The sequence below is a fragment of the Myodes glareolus genome, chromosome 15 (assembly GCF_982192425.1).
Source record: "Myodes glareolus chromosome 15, mMyoGla1.1, whole genome shotgun sequence".
Classification (NCBI taxonomy): Eukaryota; Metazoa; Chordata; class Mammalia; order Rodentia; family Cricetidae; genus Myodes; species Myodes glareolus.
This window is the reverse complement of record NC_142040.1, coordinates 53317456-53343894: the sequence shown is the minus strand read 5'-3', so window position 1 is coordinate 53343894 and position 26439 is coordinate 53317456. Positions and strand designations below refer to the sequence as shown.

The window sequence follows — 26439 nt, the reverse complement described above, 5'->3', positions numbered from 1 at the left end:
CTACGGTGTCACCAAGTTTCAAGGTGCCTTATTTCTTAAGCAATTTCTATAGTTCCTAGAGAATAGGCTTTGTTGTTGTTTTTGTTTTGTGAGCATTGGTGTTTTGCTTGGATGTATGTCTGTGTGAGAATGTCAACTCTTGGAGTTACAGACAGTTGTGAACTGTCATGTGGGTGCTGGGAATTGAACCCAGATCCTCTGGAAGAGTCGTTAGTACACTTGCCCTCTGAATTATCTCTCTGACACTAAGGTTTTTAAACTCTATAACCACATCTCCTTTCTTCGTTTCTCCTTTTTTCTATGTATTTTACATGTTAATTTAAATTGTGTGTGTGCGTCTCTCTCTCTCTCTCTCTCTCTCTCTCTGTGTGTGTGTGTGTGTGTGTGTGTGTGTGTGCCCATTAGTGCAATGCCTGCAGGGCCCAGAAAAGAACATGGGATCTTCTTAAGCTGTGGTTAAAAGTACACATGAGCCACTCAACGTGGGTGCTGAAAACTGAATTCCAGTCCAGTCCCAGAGCAGTGCTCACGTCTAACTGTTGGACAAAACAATTGCTTCTGACTCTTGTCTGTGACAAACAGATTTTGCTACAAAACTGTGACTCATCGTCACCATGAAGGCTAAGGTGTCCCAGAGAAGAGCAGTCCCCACTCTCTCAGGAACCACCTGCAGACTGGCAAGAGCCAGGGAAGGGAAACTTCCTGAGCCAGGATGCCTCATGATGACAGATGCCTCTAAATTTCAGACAGTGCCAAGCTGTGAGTTTTACCAGGATGTGGGGGTGTGTCAATCAGACCTCAGAAAGAGAGAGCTACTTACAAAGGAAGAGCTACCTACCGATACTCCTGGGAACAGTGCTCTTGCTTTTCATTGGAGTTAGTGCAGTACCCTGCTGTGGCACGCACGAATCCCACACACAATGAACAAGTGACCCAGGCATTATTAGCCCACTCTCCAATTTTAGGATAATTTTCCCAAAGTCACATTGATAATGACTAAAGCCTCTGCAGCAGGCTCTTTACACTGTATGTCCCTTCTATCAAAGCTGCCATTTCATCACGGGAAAGATCTTCATGTTGACATCATCATCCCGCCACCCACTGCTGTGTACAGCACAGGAAACGTCACAGTGAAGGCAGGCACCCCATGCCTGTGTGTGAGATGGGCTATTAAATCTCACTATGCGTCTGCACTCTCAATTGTCAGAGCGCTTTGACCCACACACCAATAAAACCATGACAACCGTGTAGCCGTTTTTACACTCATGCTCACGTGAGAAGAGAGGCCAGCATCCCAGGTGCTCAGTTCTATGAGATCTTAGAAATCATTCAGGCTTGATTTCACAGACATGGACGCTGGAACCATGAGTGTTCAGACATTTCCTTCGGAACTCTCATCTAGTTGGGAACATTCATAATTCCAAGAAAATCGCAAAATAGCCAGGGATTTGTATCCTAAGCCTAAACCACAGCAGGCCAATGTAGAAATAAGGAACAAAATTGACTTTTAAAACTTGATTTTTTTATTAAAACAATTTAATGAATAGAATTAACTTAAAATAGAGAAAAATCCTTGCCAGAGAAAACATGCAAACGGGAACCAACACATCTCAAGTTTTCACCACTAAGGCAATAATCATTCAGTCATGACAGCCTTTCAAACAGAAAAGACTGTCTACAGAGAAAGGGAAGGAGGGAGGGAGGGAGGGAGGGAGGGAGGTAGGGAGGGAGGGAGGGAGGGAGGGAGGGAGGGAGGGAGATGAGAGACAGAGCAGATAAAATCCCAGAAAGGAAGCTGGACTTTTGCCCATTTCCCATACCTTTGTCCATCCCTCAAGTTCAGATGAACACTTTGCTCCAAAACAATTTCAAATAGATGTGTCATAGAGTGAGGCAAAACTCCTTCCTGTAGGCTTTGTCTACACTAGTTTAGCCCTCCCTCTGCTCCCAATACACATCACACAAGTAACTCAATGGGAAATAACCACTGTGTACAGTCATGCAGAAAGATTTGTACTGAGTTGCAGCTAGAGTGGACGGTCTGCCTTAAGTGACCCCCTTCTAATCGAGCTATGTAGAGACTGGAGGGAAAAAAGAAGAAATGATTGACACTCTCTAAGATTTATTGTAACCTCTCAACCACCTATATTTCTTTTACAAATTTTTAAGATGAAGGAAAAGGGATAAAAATTAAAGCAGAGGCAAGCAAGAGAACAAGAAAGTAGAAAGTTAGAAAAATCACAACTGGAGAGAGGGGTGATCCTGTTCTTTCTGTTCTTAAAGACTGGAAGATACATAATGGTAGGAGTGGGGGCTCAGAAGAGGAAACTCCAAGTGCAAAGTCAAACTGAAAGAGCATTCTAGGAGAAAGGAAATGAAGAGTTAGTACTTAGAAGAAAGACAGGGGTGCCTCATGACCCAGGAAGAGATGATGGATGCTGTTAAGTGGGATCATTTAGTATTAAATCCTTTTTTTATCACTAATAACATTGTTTCTCAAAATACTGTTTTCTTAGCCAATGTAGCTACAGAATTATGAAGGAATGTAAAAATGGGAATATACAATCGGATAGCTGAGAGAACTAAGTCTGGTCGGAAATATTAATATATTAAACAAATGCTTGGAGTATCTAAGGATGGAAAATGATGAAGCCCAGCAATACATACCATTCAGAAAAGTCAGATAAAATCACGCCTTATTCTGTGCTATTTCACAGGAACTTTTTGTGCCTTTCTGAAAAGTCTTAAAAGAAAATAACCAGATAAGCTACCTGAGAGAAGACAGACAAGGCAGCTGTGGAATTAACACATGATTTGTGGAGACGTGGAAAGGGAGACAGAGTCTCACCTTCTTCCTCGATCCTCCACTCATTTAGCGAGGGATATAGCTAAGGTGACGTGCGCGCTTGACCATGGCCCTCAGTGCCTCTCAGCTGTGCTGTGATTGGTAGTCCAGTCTACAAGAAGAGTGTCTGTAAGGAAGTCTGACTTTTGGTTTGTCACCCCTGTTGTTCCCAGACTGTGATTACCACCTTGGAGAGCCCCACACTTGCGCTCCTAAGATGGTATTTGCAGCACCAGCATCTCCCCATCCTTAACCCAAGTTTACCATCAAGGCCCATCCCTGGGGGTGGGAACAGAAATGGAAACAGTGTCAACTGTCACTGTGTGTCCCAGAAAGCCTTCCTCTTCTCCACAGCTTGGATGAAGACACCAAAACAGCATCATAGCTCAGCACACCCACCAGATAGTTGAGAATGACAGAAATCTAAGAAGGGCTAGCAGCTGTTCTGGTAAAGTTTGTGCACATAACAAAATAGCATGGTGAGCAGAAAAGGCCTGCAGTGAGGTATATTTGGTCACTATAAACATTCCTATTTTGGTGTACAAGGTCCCATAGGTCTTCTCAGTCGGAATATGTATCACACATGAGTACATCATGTTCCTGTGCACGTGCACATGTGTGTACAAATGCATGCACATGCATATAGAGGTCAGAGGTCAGTGCTGGGTGTCTTCATGGTTTACTCTCTCACTTGTTTTGCGGGGACTGTGTCTTTCGTTGAGCCTGTGGCTTTCCAATTCCGCTAGTGTCTCTTGCCATCAAGTCCCTGTGATCATTCTGTTTCCACCTCCCCAGCGCCAGGATGAAAGGGTATACTGCCCCATATCCATTTTCTACATGGGTGCCAGGAATCCAAACTCCAGTCTTCCTCCCTACACAGCAAGTTCTTTACCAGTTAAACCATCTCCCCAGCCCCTTGGATCTTTATCGGAATCTCAATGAATCGCTGACACTCTTCTGTTATGGTTTGCATTTTAAATCTCTCTCGAAGACTCAGGTGCTAAAGCCTTTGCTTCACCCCGACAAAAACACCTGAGACAATCCATTTTATCTGGCACCATTCAAAGGAAGGATTTGTCATTTTAGCTACTCTTCAGTTCATGGCCAGATTTGGGTCGGAGGCAAAGTAGACTAGGTGGTAGAAATACAAAGTGGAAAGAGGTTTCTCTGTTGGCGCTGGCCAATAAGCTAGGCCACCTCCTCAGAGCCCACTCATGTATGGAGCTGTCAATGAATTCATCCGTGAACGAGGTGCTGACCCTCATGGTTCAATACCTCCCACAGGCCCATGTGCTGAAGATCTAGTCCCCTGCTGAAGGTGCTCTTGGGAGGGTGCATTTCATTTCCAGAATAGCAGGCTTGGTTTCCGGGCAATGGCACATTGGTGGCACACTTAGGAAACAGAACTTTGTGGAGGAAGCTAGGTTGCCAGTATCATACTCCCAGAAGCTTTTCGAAAATATCCCTTTCTCTCTCTGTTTCCCAGTTAGCATAAAGCAAGCAACTTTTTCCCCGCCATGATATTCTGCTTAGCCAGAGGCCCAAAACAACAGAAATGATCAGAGACTGAAATTTCTATACCTATTTAGACTGTTCATCTCAGGACACGGCAAAGTATACAGTCTGGGCAGGGCTCCTGACCCCAGGACCCAGGCAGTGGATAAAATAACACAGGTATTGTTGGTCTCACCGTGTCACTTCCAATGCATCATTATAGGAATGTATTAGGTGGAAACAATCAATTCGATATGCCAGACTTTGTTGACTCCCCCTGGGAGGCCTTATCCTTTCTGAGAAATGGATGCAGGGGCGGGGGAGTTGATGGAAGGAAGATTGAGAGGAAGGGCAGGAGAAGGGAGAAAGGAGGAGAAACTGTGGTTGGTATGCAAACTGAAAGAAAGAACTTTTAAATAAAAAAGAAAACCTAAAGAGAGGTATTAAAAAGGCAAAAGGGAAGTAGGGGCCCACTGCGTTTAAGAGCCTGCCCCCGCTAAGCATGCGCAGAGACAGAGATCTATCTACCAGTCAGAGGTTCCTTCTAATGTCTCACGTCTGAGTCAGCGTGGGTTTGAACAGGCCACCCCAAAGGTCAGAAGTCAGGGGAAATTCCTCATCTTGAGACAGAGGCAGGGGATAAACAGAGCATTTGTTTTCTTTCCCCTGGAAAGGAATAATGACCCCTGATCTCAGGCAACCAACCACCACGCAGATGAGCCCTTTCTACAAATGAGTCCCCACATTTGTGATTGGGAAGCAGGCAGGAAGCCCGAGGGGCAGGCGAGTTTTCCCACATAGCTGGCCAGTGGGTTGTACTTCTCAGCTAAAACAGCAGACTTCCTATAAAGTTCCAGAATGAGAGCTGAGAAACAATTGCATTCTTTCTGTGTGTGGTAAAGGAACCAGCAAGGCTTTCCAACTGGCCCGGTACTGGACCGCCTCTGAGGCTGTTCGTGGCCTGAAACTTACCTCCCCTAGCGCTGCCGGCTATCACAGGACACATTTAAATGCCACTAATCCTCGCTCTTAGCACGAGCACAGCAAGAGAATACTTAATCCTAGCTGTCGGGGAAATTAGAATCTAACAAGTTTAAGGCGTTCAAAATGTAACAGCATAGCCTCCCTAATTGAAAGCTTGTTCATTAGAACCTGCTAGACTGTTCCACAGCTCCAGGGCCTCCGGTGTCACAGGGAAACGGGGGCTACATTTCTTTTCAGAGCACACATTTCATTTGTTACCATGACAAAAACAGAACTCTTTCTTTATCTCAGAACAACTTAGCAGACCAGGAGACAAGGGCTGTTTTCCTAAGTGACTCCCGAGCACGTATTTCAGTAGGAATGTGTCAGAGCCTCAGAAGCTTGGGACGATCCACAAAGGACTTTGCTCCAGCAGCTCACACAATGGTATCATTTATGTAACTGTTCCAAGTCGTTATTTAAGAAGGCTCAGAAATAAAGAGCTCGACACTTCTGGAAATAAACAGACTTCCTCTTTACCTCGAAGTAAATGAGCTATTGGGAGGACAAACTGGTAAGGACGTTTTGTCAGCACACGGGGGAAAGTCTATTTGATTAATACACATGCATGCACACATTACATACACACCTCCTCTTCCTCCTCACACAAGTATTTAAAAATGAATGACTCAGGCTTTGGAAAACATGATTAACAATGGACTATTATGTCATCAGGTGACTGTCACCCTAGATCCACGAAGCTGGGACAAATAGTGTGGATGAAAAGGCTCGGGGGTGTGACTGTAAGGATTCATTTAACAAGAAAGCACTGGGGGCAGGGGTGGGGACGGGTAGAGGACAATTTAAAGGTTCCCCTCCAAACAAGTGAATTTTATAAAGCCCCCCCCCCAATCTAGGATGACAATCACTTTAGTCAAAGGTGTTCGATTAGAGGTTTCTTTCCCTCCAATAGGCAGAACGTAATGGCTTGTGGCAGCTAGCTGACCTACAGCTAGAGTTCAGCTCCCTCTACTCTCTGAGGAAGCATCTCTGCAGGTACACATTGTCCACACTGCACAGCGAGACCCAGAGCCGGATCTTGGGGGTTCCTTTGAAGCTAAGATCCCTTGGGAAAAAAACGTAACACCAGGAAGAACTGAAAGCAAAGATGGCCTGATGTCAATAGATGGTAGACAAACTCCATCTCAAAGGCTTCATGGTTGGGTTTAGGACTCAGGAGAGAAATGTGTGCTGCATGCATCCTTTAACAGGGAGAGATCTGGCCAGCAACCCTTTTAGAGCTAGACTCAAAGCACAGCCTGAAAGCTGAGCACAGCCAGGATGAGTGCACGGTGTGTGTGTGTGGTGTTGTATTTTCCTTCTGTTCATATGAAAACCTCTTTAAAATTCTTTCTGAAGTTTGTAGTTAAGACTCTGAGGTGCTTTGCAGGGAAAGGTTGGACCAGTCTCAGAACTGCAAAGGTAGTAAGTATCCTTTCCCGAAGTCATCAAGGCCAGCACGACGGTAGACTGAATACACAGTGCTCTTAGAGCCATGAACTAAGACCATAGAGCAGCTGCCCCAGACCAGTGCTACCATGGCTACAGATGTGGCTCAGGGACCAGTCTGCACTAGGAGAGTGAACTGTGGATACCAAGCCACTGTTTGGAAACAACGCCTGGGAAGGTCCGTCAAAGAAAGACTCATCCATCCAACCATAAATTACTGAACGTCCATCATGGGACATGATGTGAACAAGACAAGGCAAAGGAAAAAGCGAAGTAGAATGAAGTAAAACATCAGGTTTGATAAGGGTTCGTAGGGCCAGGGAGATGACTTGATGCATATAGTTGTACTCATGATAATCTTAGTTTAATGCTTAGGTGCTACAAAGAGATAAAGAGAGAATGAATCCTTGAGAGTTCTCCTCCTCTGACCTCAAGAACACCATGGCATGAATGTACCTGTACACACACACACATGCACAAACACATGTACATACACACATGTACACATACAAAGTAAATAAATAAACAAATAAAAATGACAAATTTGTTAGAAAAAGAAAGGATAGAAAAAATGGAATAAGCATGTGCTTGAATACTGAAGTCCTCTGTAGTTTGGGCTAGAATAAAAGACTTTAAGCTAAAGATCTAAAGATAAGGAAATAAACTAAATAGAAATCAGCGCTTAGGAGTGGTGGAGTGGGGCTCTAGGTCGAAAGAAGAGCAGACCCAAAGGCCACGAGACTAGTCATTTGAGAAGCAGAGAAAAGACATAGTTCTGAAGGATAGTATATCGGACAGAAGGCTGGCGGTGGGCAGTGCCAAGCCAGAGAACACCCTGGAAACCCGAACAAAAGATTCATCTTTCGCTCTTCTTTGATGTACAGTGAGCAGCGAACTTTAACAGACGAGTGTTACTGCGTGCAGACATGAAGACCAGGCTGGCCGCCATGGGCAATGGCTTCAAGGAATTAGGAGAAGAGGTAGGGGGAACTACTGGGAAGGTCAAAGCAGGGTCCAGATGGCAGAAGGCAATGAGGACAAGGGAAGGGTTTCTCAGCCTCAAGATTACTGAGATCTTGGACCACCGAATTCCTATTGTGAAAGATCGCTGATATCTTGGACCACTGTATTCCTATTGTGAAAGCATCACCCTGGCCTCTTCTCACCAGATGGCAGACACCATTCCCTCCTCCCCAGTCACAGCAATCAAAAAAGTTCTCCAGATATTCCCAAACATACCCTGGAGAGGCAAACTGTCCCCGCTGAGAATAGACGGGCTGACGTGGTAGCCGCAACTGGTGACAGCAATGCAGATTCTGAACATATTTTAAAGACAGAGCCGATGGGATTTGCTGACAAGAACAGATGCAGAGTATGAGAGAAAGCGAGATGTTAGTGATAAGATATCCCAGGGGGCTTGATGCTGGGCCACTGAAGAGTGGAGGTGACAAGCATAGGAATGAGAAAACTGAAGGAGGGGAGATCAACTGGAGCTTAGAGTGTGTGGGGTTTGGGGTCCCTATGAGGTTTTTATGCAGAAAGGAAAATTGACCGTTGGAGCTCTAAGGAGGTAATGGGGTTGCATGCTGGACGTCAAAAGTATTCATACATCTATATAGAAACAGACATAGAGAGAGGTATAATAAATATATGATAAATATGATGCATACATAGATGACAGATGGAGGTCATCTGAGCATATAAGACTAGAGAATAGCAATAACAGAGCAACGCTAAGGGCACTTCTTCAGCAAAGTGTACGGAAAGAAACAAAGGACACAGACACAACCGGAGACAAATAATGATGAGACAGCACTTTCAAACAAAGGGGATATATATTTTAATTAACAATAATTGACTGTGAATGGAGCAGAGAGATATCCTGTTTGGTGAGAACAAAGGAGTGCCGACTAGCAAGACAAAGCTCATTAGAAACTTTTCAATAGCAAACGTAGTGTAGTGTGGCAATAATCTGGGTAAAGACACCCAACTACTGCTCATAAGCCAATGAATGAACCAGAGTACTGAATATTTATGTATGTGATGAATATGAATATTATATATAATTAATATGAATATTTGTATATAATGAATATGAATATATATATTTTGTAGTCTGTTGGTCTTTTTCTTTTGTTGGAACCTTTTGGTTTTATAGTCTTGTGTAGCTCTCTTGTTGCCTGTGATTTTAGTGCTGAACATAAATAATCAAATAACATTGCTATGCAGATCTGCGCCAGAAAGGAACTTTAGGCTTCAGTACCACCACTTTAATTCTCTGAGGTAATGCACTGATGAGTTGTTTTCTTCTCTCTCTCTCACATGTTTGATCCACAGAGGCTCGAGGACTTCCACTTCTGTCCGTCCATGAAATCTTTCTAGATTTTCTAGTTGAACCAAAGGCTCTGTGATCTTTGGTCCTCTATTCCCTACCATGCTGAGATTTTTATACCTTGACTGGGAGGTTGACACCAAGTGGTGGTGAGCGTATGGAAAAGTGGCCTTGTACCTGGCTATACAGCTGATGGGAGTGTAACTTAGAGCAGTCACTTCAAGAATGGTATGGAGATTTTTCAAAAACTGGAGTATAATTACTCTGTGATTCACCAATTCTGTATCTGAGTATGTAGCCAAGGAATTGAAATCATGATTCAGAACATTCACTACAGAGAGACAACCCAAATGCCCAAACATGGGTAACACATCAGTCATCCCTTGGTATAGTAGAACCCCCTCCGGGCACCCAGAGATCACAAGAATATGATGCCCTGCTCTATTGCATATAGTTACTATATAAACTAAATACATAAATATGACTAAAATGCAGAAAACTACACAAAACTGCTAGAGGAAAAAAAAAAACAATGGATGATCTTAATAGGTTTGAAAATACCATTCAATTCCAGAAAAAGTCAACACAGCCAAGATATAATTTCTCCCCCAAGTTCATGTATAGGTCCAGAATAATTCCTATCAAGATTTCATCAAGTTTTGGTTGACAAGATTATTTAAAAACTTCTATGGGAAGTCGGGAGAACTAGAATCGCTGAAAACAGTTCAGAGAAAGGAGACTAAAGCAAGAGCGGTCGGTCAACTGGCTTCAAAGCTAATTACACAGCCGGGCAATGAAAGGTGTAGGCTATTAGAGCTGAACCGAAACTTAGAACTAGACTCAAAAATTTGACCGGGGCATTTTCATAAAAGCACGAAGGCAATTTAAGAGAGGAATTACAGACTTTCAGTAAATGGCTCTGGAGCAATTAAGCAAATAAAGAAGGGAAGAGTTAGGTGGTAGGGGGGAAGGGAAAGCCTGGGGGAGAGGAAAGGGGAAAGAAAAAGGAGGGGAGGTAGACAGGAAGGGAGGGAGAAGGAAGGAAGGGGAAGGAATCTCTGCTTCAGTATCATATGTCACACTAAAAGGAATTGGGGCGGAATACTGAACTTAATGTAAATGTAAAAGGGCACATGGGAGGGTTGGGAGGAAGAGGGCGAAGGGGGACCGACTTAATAAGGCAGAAAAAATGGTTGCAGCTACAAGGGACTGAGGGAATTCTTATGATGGACATGCTTGACATGTTGGCTGCGCCAGTGTCAAAATTCTGGTTGTTATCATACGGTGATTTTGCAAGATTTGGGGCCATTAGAGGAAAATGGGAAAAGGGTACATGGCGTTTATTTCCCTGTATTCTTGCAACTACATAAGAATCTACAACTAACTCAAAATTAAAAATTTGACTTAAAAAAAAACTAGGAAAATAGTGGATTCCAATTTTAGTACACATTTGAATCTAAACAAGAAAGCAGCTCTCAGCATTCCTAAGAGAAAAGAAAGCAGAAAGCTAGAACCGAATGGAAGTCATGGCTAGGTGGCCCTAAGAAGACCCACAATCAACTCTTCCCCAGCAAGGGCTGGAATCCAGGCAAGAGTTGGCAAGCCAAGACCAGCATTCATTTTAATAAGACACTGTGTAAGAAAGGCTGGGACCAGGGGAAAAAAGTGTTTACTGACCAGGATACTCAGTAAAGAAGGTGAATACACAAAGGTATTGGTAGAAGTAGAGTGCCCATAAAATCACAAGCCTGGCTCTGTGTGGGGTGGGAGCACAGAGTCTAACTTTTGCACTACCCCTCCAGTGCATAAATATGAACTGAAATACAGCACACTCACTTGGAACCAATCCCTTAAAGGCCCCTACCAGCAGCAAACCCCAGACCATACCCACTGGGATTCTAACTCTTTCTGAGGCTGCAACCCAAATATAACTCATTGGAGGCTTTGGTGTCTCCATCAAACAGCTTAGATGAGAACAAATCCACGGGGCTTTGCGAGCGAAACAAATTCCACCATTGCAAATGTATGAACATTTTGTGGAGATGGGAAGATGGCCATGCTAGACAGGTACTGCTCAGTGGAGGATGGGGATTATCCAGTCTGGATGGAGCTTCCAGGGTGATGGGGACCTGAGCTATGCGAGAGGGTGCTAAATGAAGAAAGCTGTTCCACATCTTTATATGAGCCATTTCCCACGAATCTTCACCTTGAAACCCGTTAGCCCTGCTCCAGAACAGATTAGGAAATCTCATAGACATAAATCTTCTCCTTTAAGAAGGAGAAGAAAAAAAAAAAAAAAGACCACAAAAGACCACACCTGAGCAAAGAATACATGATTGCTGAACCCCGGAAGTGAGAAGTAGATGTTCCAGTCCCTGCATTCAGTTTCTGTTCCTATGATAAAACAATGGCTGAAATCATCTTGGAGAAGAAATGGTTTCCCACATCACGGGCTGTCATCAGGGTAAGCCAGGACAGGAGTCAGGATCATGGAGGCATGCTTCAGTAACAGACACAGAGATCACAGGAAAACAATGCTTAATGGATTGCTCTGACTTCCTATCCAGAGGTGACATCACCAGCAGTGAACCGGGCCCGCCCCCCAGTAATCAACAATCAAGAAAATGCCCTCACAGAAATCCCCATAGGCCAGTATGATGGGAGCAGTTCTGTAATTGAGGTTCTGCCTTCCCTTGGACCCTCAGTTTGTGTCAAGTTGAGGAAAACTAACTGGCACATCATGAAAATGTGTGTGCCATTCCTCCAAAAGACTTCCCAAATGCTCTCGGGGTGCGGTCATGCCTGGGTGAAAGAGAGGATGAATATTCCAAAGGTCAGATTCCAGGTATGTGGTCAAACAAAGTCAGATGCAAGCCCATCCACCAGCTTGCATCCACCAGTGATCTGACCAGGATCACTCTAAGTGGGCATTGACCATTTTGGTACATTAGCTAACAAACTTAACAGCCGTCAGCTTTGAGCTGACCAAACGGAAAAACTTATTTGGCTTTTGGTACCATTTTGTGACACCTGGAATTTCTAAATCATATGTAAGAACACACACACACACACACACACACACACAATGCCATTGAAGCATTTCTAACAAAATAATCCAGGTGATTTGGCTCTAAGAGTTAAACTTTTTGTCATCTTGACTACCCCTGTGGCTTCCTGTATTTAGTATGAATCTGAAATCTAATTCTGAAAAGGAAGCTGAAGAGATTCTAGCGTTCTATCCCTAAGGCAAAAGTAAGGTTCCTATGCAACTTCTCTTGAAAAAAGACAGGAAAGGTTCTTGCCCCAGGCTGCCTAATAGAATCCCCAGAGGAGAACAGCTGCTGTGTTGCTGACCAGTTGCTAATTAAGACCCATTTTCCTGGTAACATTTATTGGCTACACTCACCTGGGAAGCTTAAGGAAAGACAGGTGCCTGGCGCCACTATCAGACCAATTAAATCGCAGCACCTCAGACATAAAATACCAGGCAACGGACACACACTTCATTAATATTTGGTTAGCACACGAATAAATAGAGTTTGTTGTGACATTTTCATTCAGATCATAAGACCTCTCGGGCGATCCTAATACTGATTCGGGGCTCAGAACAAATGTTCCAGGCCAGGCTTCTCGGACGTCCATGAACATGAGTCCCAGAGGCCAGGTTTGTGATACATTTCAAACAAGCAAATCTGTGGTGTATTGGTTATTTGGTATGTTGCTTGGCCAAACCATGAAGATAAAGAATTCTAAACCATGCAGATTAGGAATTCTCAGGGAAGGACGGTGAGGGAAGACAGTACAAACACGTTCTGCAAGAATGGTGATGTCCGAGTGACTTTGGCAAGCCTCAGAGCAACCATAACCCTCAGGTTTCTGAAACATCTTCTTTTATGAAGAAGCTTCAAGAAATAGCAGGTCACCACAGTGTGCCATTCCCTGCTCGGAGCCTGGTTTATCATCGTCTCCACTTTACAGATGGAGAAAGAAGAAGAGGGGGAAGTTGGGGCACAGGAGGGGCAGGAGGATCGACCGAGAGCCAAGGTTCTGGTCACCAATGCAGGTAGTCAGCCAGGCTTATACTGTGAGGGCAGGTGGCCCCTCCTTTCAACCTGAGGGGAACCTCAGCAAACCTCAGGGTACCTCCTAAAGCATTTCCCATGCAGTGGCTGGAGAGCTGTCACCGTGGAGGCAGCTAGAAGGAAAGGGTGCAGGAATCAATCTTTTACATGCTCGCATTTGTCTACCACTCTTAGAGACTGAATTCAGGGCTTCAAAGACGCTAGTCAAGTATTCTACTATGCAACCCCACAGCTCCACCAATGCATAAACATGGGTGCAAACTTTGAAAAGCAAATGTTGTTACACTTTGAGAGGGGGTGTATAGTAGTGGGAATGTACACTGACATTAACAGTACAAGAAACCTATTCGGCACGTCTAAGCTTCCTCACATGTTCGCTGAAAAAGAAAAAAAGAAAAGGAAAGAAAAGAAAGGTGGGAGGGAGAGGGACTTCACACAAGCCACATCATGGGCCACGCATTTTAGAAATGTTGAAAGAAGAGGGGAGGGAGCTGACATTCATTGAATATAGTTATGTACTAAACATCCTCCTGAGGCTTAGCTGTGGATTAATGCCCTTAATCCCTAGAATACATCACAACAACTGTCAAGGAACTTCTTCCATGGAAGCCTGAGAGCATTTTCAGCTTTCAGAGCCACAAGCAGACTAAAAGGGGCCAAGGGTTCCATGTAAATCTCTGGATACAAATGTGTTTCAGTAAAACTTTATTCAAACAACAGATGGCCACATTGTTTTCAACCCTTCTCTGAGCCTGTTTTCTCATTGCCTCTGTTTTACAGTAGGAAAAAGAAAAGGAAACAAAGGAAACACAAGACCAACAAAATCTCCTGAAAGTTAAGGGTCCTCCAGGAAGTCTGACGACCAAGAGCAAATCCTCAACTTGTTACAACCTAACAGCCACAGTCAGTATTGGAAACATTCTTCCTCAGTCCAAATCAGGAGTTTCCTAATTCAAAGCAAGAGGAAGAGTCAATCAGCAGGTGGCCCTTAGGGCTGCCCCAGGGAGTAAAGAGACTCAAACTCCCCTGCAGTTTTTCCAGTTTGTTCCACGCTGTTCTCTCTCTGCCTTCTTGGAATCAGTATCCTTCCTATCCTTATTCTTTGCTTCTCAAAACTGATTGTAATTTAATTAGTATCTACATTTTTTCAATTTCTTTGGAAGCCAGGATTGCCCCAACCACAAGGCACAATTGGCGTATGGCCAGTCCCCTGTGAACCTGTTAATATAGGGTTTACAGGCTTAGACATAGAGCAGAAAGGGGACATGAGGGGGAAGATACTCACCAGTCCTTGGCAGGCACTGAGGGCTGCTGTCCCGATCGTGGTGCCCTGCTGCAGAACTGTGCCCCTGAGATGGCAGGGTGAGCCTGAGGAAGTCACCATCTTAACCTGGGAAAGATTCCCATATCGCCTCTCCACAATGTAGCCATTGGACATAAACTCCCTGTTGACTGTCAAATTGAAAAACAGGTCCTTGTCTTCATGTGAGATTCTATAGTACACCTGGTCCTCAGAGCCACCCACAGCTCTCTTTCTCCTGCTGCTGGTGACAGGATGCTGCAGTTCGTAAGACAGAAATTGTCCGCTGGCATCTACTTGGACTGGTCCCACCACATGGTATTCTGGCAGGGCCTTGATAAAATGTTCTGTAGGAAAAGAAAACAGAATAAAATCCAGAGATCCAAACTGCGTACAAGCAAGACAAACCCACTCCCATTTTGGACTGAGATTGCTGCTTGCTGATTGCAAAACTACCACTGACTTAAAGCTCAGAGAATGTTTCCCCCACATTAACATTGTCCCCGTGAAACCCTCTGAGCAGTTAACATGTGCACAGCATCTGTCTTCAATGGTGTACAGCAGTCCGTCCCAGCTGACCTACAGTAGACCTCTGGGTATCAGCTATTCTATCACAGTTCACTGAAGATGAGATTTAATTCATGAGAAATACTGCAAGGAAAGAAGCAGGATCAGTATGCCAGGGTAGGGTCCACTAATGTGAACTACAGACCTCCAGTTTATAGCATGGTGCTTCAGTCTTCAAGAACGTCTTGCTATGTCAGACTACAGGGGGAAGAAGTCTAACCACACGGCGAACTCATCATACATGGTCCCTGTTTACCTCAACAAAATCTCACACCTATGACAGCATCAGAGTGATCCATGATGTAGCAGGGTACTTAAGTGGACTTGGGATTTGAAATACACTCAACAAAAATGATGAGGGCACATCCTTGAATCTAAGGTATTGGCTTGAACGATGAAAACTGCCGCTCTGGAAATGCATTTTGCTGAGTCATTGGAGGTTTGGTTTACTTACTCTAAAACCCAGAAGGACAATTCGTTACTAATTAGATCCATTGTTAGTTAAGAACATAAAGTACCAAGATGCACAGGGATTCTAATGGGGACAGGTGGTCCTGCAATGCACCAGAATACTCATTTTGACTCACCCAAATTTGATCTTCTGCAAAAGAAGGAGGGGAAGAAAGAGAGGAGATGGAGAGGGCAAGGAAATAGGAACCAGGGAATCATGGAAAGAAGAGGAGGGGATGGGGGGGGGGGGAGAGAAGAAGCAGGGAGGGAGGGGAAAGGGAAGATTCTACCAGATACTTTCTAGCATGCACTACATTGCTCACGGAATTCTCACAATTATAGAGTCTTTGCATTCTGTCAGAATCTCATGTATGCTTTAAGAAAAAAAAAAGTGAAATTCAAAGTACTAGGCATGACGGCACTACAGAGGCTGAAAGAGAAGACCAAGGATTTGACCAATCCGAATTAAACAGTGAGGCCTCCCCCTTCAAAGACAGAAGAAAAGCAGAGTTCAGCTCTTCCTTATCCATTCTCCTAACATTTCCAGACAACTGAAGTTCTAGCTCTTTCTACTGAGGGCTCATGTTTGTACTTCCCAGGATGACTTTTCTTCACACTGCCTTTTCTTTACGATATTACATATTCCTGATACTTTCGGAGGCAGAACCTCAGCATCACAGGCTGTATGTCATCATCATAGGCTGAATGTCATCCTGGGTCGTATGTTATCATAGGTTGTATGTCATCACAGGCTATCATGTATCATGTATTATGTATCATCATGACTGTATGTCATCATGGGCTATATGTCATCACAGGCTATAAGTTGTCATGGGCTGTATGTAGTCATAGGCTGTAAGTTGTCATGGGTTGTATGTAGTTACAGGCTGTATGTCATATATATGTCATAAATCAGTAAACATCCATGATGACGGTCTTTGAAGGAACTGGACTTTAAGGGAGTCGGGAAATTGCTTTTCCTCATAAGTAAATTCCTTCAATCCTAATTTTTTTGACCCATTCTTCTCAGGCTTCAATGAACTATGGGGCAGAGCACAGTGTCCACTTTCAGGCACTAACAAAGAATCTTATTAATCATAAAATATCCATGCCTATTATAACTGCAACATTTAGGCACAAACCACATAGGGATAAATCTTATAAACAGTGTTAAATAAGAAGAATTTAAAAATAATCTAATAAGCAATGTTTAATGAAAAATAAGAAGCAAGAAAAAAAAATCCAAACAGGACTACTGGTATAAATGGAAAACACACACACATACACACACAAACACACACACACAATTAAGTTTTCCAAAGCACATGCAAACAAAAAACTACATATGAAACTCATTTGAAAGGGTTTCCATGGGGGATTATGACAAAAAAGCATCAATAACTAAAAAAACAAAAGTTATCAATGAACTGAAGACGACAGTGTTCTGTGAACTGAGGAGTATAGCCGACTAGCCCCTCACGCATTTACTTCCCATTCACTCCTCCAGAAATATCTGGACCAACCCAGGATGGGCACTTCCTGCCCCTTCACATTCAGACCCAAGTTAAGAGCAGAGCAGTCAGGTACTACGGAGGAAACATAGTTTACTTCCGCAGCCTTCCCTCCCTGCCCTTAATTACTGGTACTTCAACAGAGGCTGGAGCACTGGAGGAACAACACGGGCAAAAAACGTCTTCCTCTGCAGGCTGAGTGCTCAGATACGGTTACTCTAAAGATTCCGACCACTTTTCTCAAGAGAAGTTCTCTTGCGGAGGGGCACTAGGGAGATAGCTCGGTCAGTAAAGTGTGTGCAGATCTGAGTTCAGACTCCAGCATCCAAGTAAAACCACAGGGGTGGGGGTGTCCGCCACCAATTCTAACACTGGGGAGGAAGAGACCTGAAGATCCTGTGGGTTTCTCTGGAAACCTTAAGTGATGTTGCTACAAATTAAATAAACTCTTTTCTGCATATGTCAGCCACCTCCGGTGTTTTGTGATATAAACAGAAAATAGACTCGTGCATTTTTCTTGGCTTCTATTCTGATCTCAGACAGAAAGAGAGGGTTGGAGTCACACCTGTGAAACCTGAACTCAGAGCTCACTTCTACATTCTGTCCTGACTGCCTCTGAAGGTTCCACTACAGACAACCAAATGTCCACTTGGCATCCTTAAGCCTGGGAGAAGGCCAAGGGGCCGAGACAGAGGAAAACTATACAAAAGGTTACATCAGCATTTGTGGAAACAAATGAGAAGCCTGGATGGAAACTGTATTTGAAAACCTAAACCACGGGTTTCAATTACTTGATTTCAATTCCTTGAAACCTGTAGAAAAGAAACTTCATGAGAAGTTCTAGGAGCAACTGTGGGTACACAGCATTTTGAAAAGACAAAACACCAAGCCATCATTTGTCTTCATCTTCAGAAGAAGAGCAGAGGATGAGAGAATGTCGATCTGGTCCCACGCTCAGGGTAGATCTGTGTATTATGGTTGCGGGACTAGCCCATGAGTCAGTTCACTGACTGCTCAGGGGCCATGCTCACTTTTCCTGTACAACTCTAATTGTGGTGTGACCTCCGCTAATAAGGGAGCGTCTATAGTTGTTCTCAACTATTTCTAGTAGTAGTAGTAGTTGAATTTCGGAGACTCTTTATTTAAAGAGTTGTTACTATTTTAGAGGTTTATTTCCATAATTATCTTCCACAGGTTCTTCTCGCTGTGCAACTGTTTGATTATAGAAATCAATAAAATTGATTGGCTTTTTTTTAAAAAAAAAAAAAGAGTTTGGCTTTGCTTCCTAACCACATAATAATTATCTACTGACCAGATAATTTATTATAAATACCACAAAGTGACATAATTGTGAGATCTCTTTGTATAATAAAAAATGCTAGAATAATTTTTCTTCTAATAGGTTTGTTTCCAAATAGGAGAAATGAAAGATTAGATTTTCCCCATGATCTTCTATGAACCTGTGCAGCCAGAGTCCATCTCCAAGATGAGATAAAAAGCTTGCCCTGTAGATGTCACAGAGTCACCCAGTGCAAAACGGAACGCGGAAGTTACCAGTGCCATGTAGACAGCATAGGTGGCTTTTGAACTACAGTGGCCTGATTTCTGGTCTTCTCACTCTATAATGTCACCAGAGCAGCAATTAACTTTGCATTTTGCTCTTTCCTTGGATTAGAGATGTTGGGTGTGTTACTCTTGCAATGCTGGGCAGCAGGAGTGAGATGAGGAAGGCATTCCGTCACATAGTCACAAAGTGACCACCAGGCTCTGCAGAACAGTGCTCTAAGATGTGGTGTGGTGGAAGCTGAGTGTGGTGGGGGGTATTTCCGACAACAGTGTTTGCAACTTCTGATGGGCTTTTAGCAAGTAACCACATCACTTGTCAGGAAGTGTTTGTATAGAGAAAACTAAATCCAGAGACCAATGCTGGATATAGAGGAGAGGAAGCATGTTGTATGCAAAACCAGGAATCTTATTCTTTGATATTCGGTTGTAAATCAAGAAAGTCTAGAGAGGCGTAACACATCCTTTCACCAACTACCTGATGTAGGAAGGGGGCTCTGCAGAATTAGCCCAATCTGTCCTGGAAAGGATTAGACTTGTCACTATACTCTTTCTGCGGACTAAAACCTTCATATATTTACATCTTTGTGGTGCTGGGGATGGACTTAGGGTCTGGCGCTAAGCAAGGGTCCTGGGACCGAACTATAGTGCAGCCCAGAACTGAAACTGTGATTCTGTGCAAACCCAAGAACTAGAAAGAGCGAGCAAGGTTAACCAGTGTGTAGACCCTTTTCCAGCTGTTCCATGACTCTCTTCAACGCCCTGGCTGAACGGTATTTCATAAGTGTTCAATACCTACGTGCAAACACAATCAATTTGTAAAAAAATAAGGATGGGTGGGATGATCTCTGAGTTTGCAACTCTGAATATTTGGAATTTGGGTGCAACTCAAAAATCCTGTCAGGTTAGAAATGGAAGATCACCTGGGGGTCAAATCCAGGTCTAGTCCCAGGAAGCTTTAGAATGTCCCACCCTTACTCCTCTCCTCTCTTGCTCTCACCCCTCCTCTCTCTCCTCTCTTCTACTCTCCTTTCTCTCCCCTCCCCTCCTTTCCTCTCCTTTCCCCTCCTCTTCTCTCCTTTTCCTTCCCTCCTATATTACTCTCCTCCCCTCCCTTTTCCCCACTCATCTCTTTTCTTCTCTCCACCTCTCTCTCCTCTTCTCTTTCCCTCTGCTCTCCCCTCCTCTCCTCTCCCCTCCTTCTTTCTCCTCTTCTCTCTTGCTCTCCTCCCTCTCCCCCTCAGTTCTAATAAAAATCCACTAGGAAATTTCTTCTTAGCACAAAGAATTAATTACTTGTCAATGCATTAATGAAGACTGATTAAAAGATCAGCGCTCTTAAGAACTGAAAGTATTCTTAAAATCGAAATATATTCGCATCATTAACACACATAGTGAACTTTAGAGCTACTTCTGAACATCAAATATTCTCAGCATACCCCAAAGGTCACCAGGGAAAAGAGTCATATCCCACTTTCCAGAGAACAAGACAGGCCCAGCAGTGTCTGCTCTACACCAAGATGAATTTTCCCTTACAAACATGCAAAGCAAGCAGAGTTGGAACGCTAACCCAGGAGAATGTCTTTGAAGGAAATCATCTCCGCATGCCCTGGGAAGTGCTGGCAGGCTGTGTTTGGGCTCCCCCAGAACAGGGACCTTTCACAAAGGCCCTGGTTTTCAAAGAACAACAAAAGCTGCTATTTTAAACTTGGGGGCTTGAGATGGTATCTGGACGGTTTACACAAGCAAGTGCTGGCTGATTGACATCTAACCCCAGTGTTTGCCCACTCCGGCTTCCAAGTAAAGCAAAGGGAGGGAGGGATTTGCATCTGGCCGCTCTCTAAGCCGCCGCAGAGGAATTCTCCAGCAGCATTTGACTTTGCAACGTGGGCAGAAAACACTGGCTAGCAATACCTTAAACACGGACAAGTGCGCGCGCGCGCGCGCCTGTTATCCCTGCCATTGCCGTCAGCATGGCTACTTGACTTTAAGTCAGGATACCTGCTTCAAAACCGTGTTCCACAACTACAAAGCTCATAAAGTCTTCAAGTTCCAGTTTCCCCATTTGTAAACCAGGCATGATAGCACACGAACTCCAGAAGGGCACTGTGAGTAATAGGAGGGGCTTACAGGAAATCTCTGTGCCCCCCCTTCCCTGCCTCTCCAACTCACCCACTGCAGAAGCCCTCTCTCAACAGCAAACTCTTCTAAGTTCAATTAAAAAACAGAAGCAACAGCACCACTTTTCCCTGGGCATTAGGATAACAACAACAACAACACCAACAATAATAATAATAATAATCTGCCAATTATCTTCAGAGTGATCACAAAATTTAGAAAAAGAAAAGCTTTCAAAGCAGGGCAGAGAACCGTGAGTCCCCAGGACATAATTTTTTCCCCAATAGAGGTGTCATTTGAAAAAACAAAACCCTAAATCTTTCCAGGAAACCCAAACACAGCCAAGTATGCTCGCTCAGCAGGGGACCGGAATAAAATTTCTACCTTCCAGATCCGGAATTTTAAATTGAGGAAACACTACCATGACTGCCTGTGACCAGCTGGATCTTTTTAATAAAAATAAATTTCCATGTCAGAATCTGCAAGTGGGGAGCTGAAAGTGAGAGCTAGGGGATGGGGGGACTGGTAGGGGAGCTCGCTTGCTCTCGGGTCTTTCATAGCAAGGGTGTCTATCACCCCTCAGTGGGTAGGGAAATATGTAAAAATATTCATAAGTCCTAGGTCAGAAGAAAGTCGGAGAGTGAACCTACAGTCCAGTTTTCCTTAGATGGGACAGAAGACAGAGTCTTCTGCCTGGCGGGGGAAGAGATAGAGGACAGACCAAGTTCCACTGTCCTACAAACACCGCTTGAAAAACAAATAAAGAAAAGCCACTAACCTTGCCTTGGGTCTGGGAAGCGAACCAGGACGGGCAGAGCTTGTCTCCCATGGCCCAAAGCCCCTAAGTTAAGCAGCTGAGCCACCATCGAGAGCTTTGCCAGCCAGCTCCTCTGAGCACATGGCATGATTCAGTTGTTGGGGAGAAGAAAAGTCAAAAAAAGTTTTAGCTCTCAGCTGCAGATAGCGGCGAGTCCTCGCCTGTGGCCGCGCAGGAGGACGCAGAGGGGCATGGTCCAGGCGTGGGAAGGGAGCGGCCAGCAGGCTGCCCGCGAGCTCTAGGGGCGTTTTGTGAAGCAGAAGGGGGTCAGAGAGCTTTTATTCTCTGCCTTTCCTGAAGGGCAGTGAATGAGCTGGGAGCTTCTGCTTTCCGCAGGCCAGAGCGTGGACTGGGTCAGAGCCAAGGGGCGCAGCCCACCGCAGGTCCCCACCCCTCTGCTTTCCCCACCCGCCCGGCCTTCAGCCAGCTCTCACATCTTCCTTAGGGACGCCTTCCTCTCTCAAGCTCCTCCCTTCAGGCTCAGAGCCTGGGCCCGCGGGCCAAATAGGGGAGACCCCAGACAGCTGGCCAGGAAGGCCCTAGAGTAAGTCAGCTAGAGGCTCCTAGGAAACACCCCCCAGAGAGAGGGTGGAAGGGGAGAGGGAAGAAAGGAGGGAAGGAGGGAGGGAAGAAGATAGGGAGGGAGGGAGAGAGGGAGAGAAAGAGAGAGAGAAAATGAATGTGAAATGTATGCATAAATAATGAGTTATGGGCCAGAGGGGATCCCACTTCCCAGACCCTGAATTTACCCCATTCTGTCAAGACTCCCACCCACTACCAACCCTCTGGGACTTTTCTTCCAGTGCAGGCTAAGTTTTCCACTTAACAATTAATAGGCAATTTTTCTCGTTGCCAAGTCACACAGGAAATGACCCAGGCGAATCTGCTACCTTGACCCTGGACAACTCTGTTCATCTGCAGGATGGGGTGACTGGAGCAAACCCCTGGGAGGCAGTCTGAGGCTGCAGTCCAGTGCCTGCTTTTCCATTTCCAAAACCCATCTCTCTTCGTTCACCTGCCCCAGCACACGATCATGTGCAGAGAAAGGAGGCAGCCTAAGCAGACCTTGAGCGTTTATGCAGTTTACCAACAAAGGCTCCCCAGTGTGTGTGTGTGTGTGTGTGTGTGTGTGTGTGTGTGTGTGTGGTGTGCTGTATGGTGTGTGGTATGTGGTGTGTGTGTGTGTTTGTGTGTGGTGTATGGTGTGGAGTGTATGGTCTGTGGGTACATGTGATGGTGTGGTGTGTGGTATGTGGTATGTGTGGTGTCTATGTGTGTGTGTGTGGTGTGTGGTGTGGAGTGTATGGTCTGTGGGTACATGTAGTGGTGTGGTATGTGTGTGTGATATGTGAGGTGTCTGTGTGGTGTGTGTGGTGTGCATGTGTGCATGTGTGTGTGGTATCTGCGTGTGGTGTATGTGGTACGTGTGTCTGTGTTGTGGTGTGGTGGTATGTATGTAGTGTGGTGTATATATGGTGAGTCTGTGTCTCTGTGTGGTGTGTGTGTGTGTGGTGTATGTGTCTATGTGTGTGATGTGTGTGGTATGTGTGTGGTGTGCATGTGTGTATACTGTGTGTGGTGTATGTGTGTGGTATGTATATCGTGTACATGTGTGAATGCTGTGTTGTATGTGTGTGGTGTGTGTGTATGGTATATGTGACATGTGTATCTCTGTGGTGTGGTGTATGTGTGGTGTGTGTATGTGTGATGTGTGTATGTGTGGTGTGTGTGTGTGGTGTATGTGTCTGTGTGTGTGATGTGTGTGGTATGTGTGTGGTGTGCATGTGTGTATGCTGTGTGTGGTGTATGTGTGTGGTGTGTGTGGTATGTATATGGTGTACATGTGGTGTGTGTGTATGGTATATGTGGCATGTGTATCTCTGTGGTGTGGTGTATGTGTGGTGTGTGTGTGTGTAGGGGTGGTGTCCATTCAGATACTCAGACTTTCTCATCAGTGAGAGAATGGCACAAAGCAGGAGCTGCCAGGCATCTTGAGAATTTACTAGGATAACCCAGCCAAAATTCTTTACCTCTGTGTTAAAACAGACCTCCTTACTCCATTCAGAAGGAATTTGGCCTCCTATATGGAGGTCTCTTTGGCTGACAGCCAATCACATGCCTTCAGCAAGATGTCTGGGATGTCAGTTCACCCCTGGCCTTGCACTGGGACAGGACAGCCAAGCCATCCCTAGGGGCCCAGAATGCAAGGCCTAAGCTGGGAGGTCCAAAGGACCTCATTCTGGGAAGCGGAGCTACGGAGACTTTCTGAGGAAGTCAGCTCTCTCCTTTACGCTCATGCAAATTTTCAAATGCAGCGTCTTATAACAACACAGATCTATTGTCTTCATTTCTGGAGCTCTGAAGCAGAATTCACTGGGCTCACCAAGGTGTAACATTCCTGTCTGGAGGTCTTCGAGGGAGTCTATTTTCTGACCTCCTTCAGCTTCCAGCTCCTAGAATTCTCTAGCCTAGCTCTCCTCCCCCATCTTCTTCCGCAATGGCGGTCTGAGTCGTACCCATGTAATGTTCCTCTGACTCTCTTCTGTTTTTCCACTCATTACCCTTTCTGAGTATACTTTGGGTATCACCCTAGTCATCATCTCCTTGAGCTGACTGTGTGCTGATTCTACCTGCAACCTCACGTTCCTGTTGCCATGGAGTAGAACATGCTATGGCATGGTAAGGGAGCAGGGGAAATGTGTGGCTGAGTCTCTGTTCCTATCATGTAAGCAGGAGGTAGCAAGTTCACATCCTGAGTCAAAATAGATGGAAATTAGTAGGCACCCCGGCCTGCCAGATAAGCATTTACAAGTGCAATAAAAAAATACTTTGAGCTGAACTTTTATGCATATTCTTTTAATTCTCTACTCCCCACCCCTGGCCTTGTACTCCTCCTTTTTTTTTTTTAACATCAAGGGTGAGGTGCTGAATTCTGGCTTTGCAGATTAAATTCCTCAACTCTGATACTAACCTCTTGACCCTCTTACCCACCTACTTTCATGCTAAGTTTGAGTGTGGACAGTGTTCCCCAAAGGCCCATGGGTTAAAATAAACCTCCCCAATTTCTAGGGTAGTAGTCTTGGAAGGTACTGTGAACATTCATAAGATGGAGTCTTGTGTTAGATCATTAGTCACTGGGGGTAGGGTATCAAAGAAAATCATGTGACCCTCCTAGTCTCTGAATCTCTGTGTCCCCAGCTTGTACCATGATGTCTTTGTTCAGATATCTGCTTTTTACTCTGTCACCTGGCGACCTCACCACAGGTCTAGAGCCACGAACTGTGGTCCTTAGTGTGTAGGCTTGGACTGAAATCTCAAATAAACCTTTCACTTGATAATTTTAATTGCCCCGGGGAGTTCACTGAAGCAAGACAACGAATGCAGACCCTAACTAGGAACATCATTCATTTAGAAGCCATCCAAGACTGAAAACTTCAAACACAAAATCCCACTAAAGCCTTTTATTCTGTCAGCTTGTTCAACCCTGTGTAGTCCTGGTCCTTAAGACCGTATAGACTTTCTCATTTTGGTCTCTCCATCCTAAGTTTTCCAACACTCATAAGCTATGTCTGGCTCATTCCCCTTTTGTCCAGTGACAACTCTATGACCTACTTCTTTAAACAAGTACCTTTACGAGTTCACATTTTCCTTATCGAAATGTACCCTTGTTCCACCAACTACTGATTTTCTCTGTCTGCCCTTTGTTGAAAAGATCCTCACTGACAATCAGCAGTTTATTTCTCCAGCCCTCACGATGTGGCTCAGAATAATCATGGATTCTGTTACTTTTCTATCAGCAATTCCTCACACTCTTTCAGAGTTATAAAATTCCTCTGACCTTTCAAGTTTACTCAGAGAAAGCCTAATCCTTCTCAACTTCTCCTCTGCTCAGTGTTCAAGTGTTGACTTGTGTTCAAGTTTGTTTGTTTGTTTGTTTGTTTTTCCAGACAGGATCTTTCTGTGTATCTCTGACTGTCCTAGAACTCACACTGTAAACCAGGCTGGCCTCAGATTCGCAGAGATCCACCTCCTCTGCCTCCCGAGTGCTGGGATTAAAGGGGTGTGCCACTACTATCTGCTGTATTCACGCTTTTAATTGCCGTAGACTGCTTTCAAAAGCCAACTGTCTTTCATAGCCACTGGAGAGCACAGAGCTGTGGATCACTGCTTAATCTCTAAAGCATCCTTGACATGATGTAAGTGTTTGGCCTTGAGGGCAAACTACAAAAACATGCATAGCCCCAGAGTGGAAGGACCACTAGGAGTGGAGAGTCCCACTGATGCTGACCATACTTGGTATTGTGCTAACAACTCTATCTACATTGCTTCCTTCAATCACTACAAGAAGCCCTACTAAGTGGATACTATTAGCATCCTCACGCCGCAGGGAAACTAAAAGCCCTACTAGGTGAGTATTATTGATATCCTGATGCTGCAGAGAAGCAGGCACTGAAACGTTAAGCAACTTGCCTTGAAGATGAGAGAATGAATATGCAGGATAAAACAGTGCAGTCAAGACATTTAGAGACCTAATCATGTTGCTACATGGATCCAAAAGCAGCTCCATTTTTCCAAGGGAAATGACCTCTTGGAATATCCCCACTCAAAAGCCAGAGAGGTTAAGACTAATAAGACATGCTTCAATATTGTCAGAGTGCCTTGGGTGGTGTCCTAGCTTGCTTTCTGTTGTTATGACAAAGACCATTATTAAAAATCAATTAGGGGGGCTGGAGAGATGGCTCAGTGGTTAAGAGCACTGGCTGCTCTTCCAAAGGTCCTGAGCTGAATTCCCAGCAACCACATGATGGCTCACAACCATTTGCAATGAGATCTGGCGCCCCTTCTGGCGTGTGGGTATACATGGAGGCAGAATGTTGTATACATAATA

At 44.6% G+C, this 26439-nt stretch overlaps 1 protein-coding gene across 3 annotated transcripts in view; it reads right to left on the bottom strand.

The window, feature by feature from the left end:
• Window positions 1-21890, bottom strand: part of Adamts12 (ADAM metallopeptidase with thrombospondin type 1 motif 12) — a 252692-nt gene extending 230802 nt beyond the window's left edge. For all 3 annotated transcript variants that reach the window (XM_087896951.1, XM_087896950.1, XM_085676631.2), the window contains exons 1-2: window positions 21513-21890; window positions 14511-14872 (exon numbers count right to left, since the gene is read on the bottom strand). In XM_087896951.1, the coding sequence (XP_087753077.1) occupies window positions 14511-14872; window positions 21513-21639 (489 nt within the window). In that variant the 5' untranslated portion in view covers window positions 21640-21890. The remainder of the gene's footprint in view (window positions 1-14510; window positions 14873-21512) is intronic.
• Between the last annotated feature and the right edge of the window lie 4549 nt (window positions 21891-26439).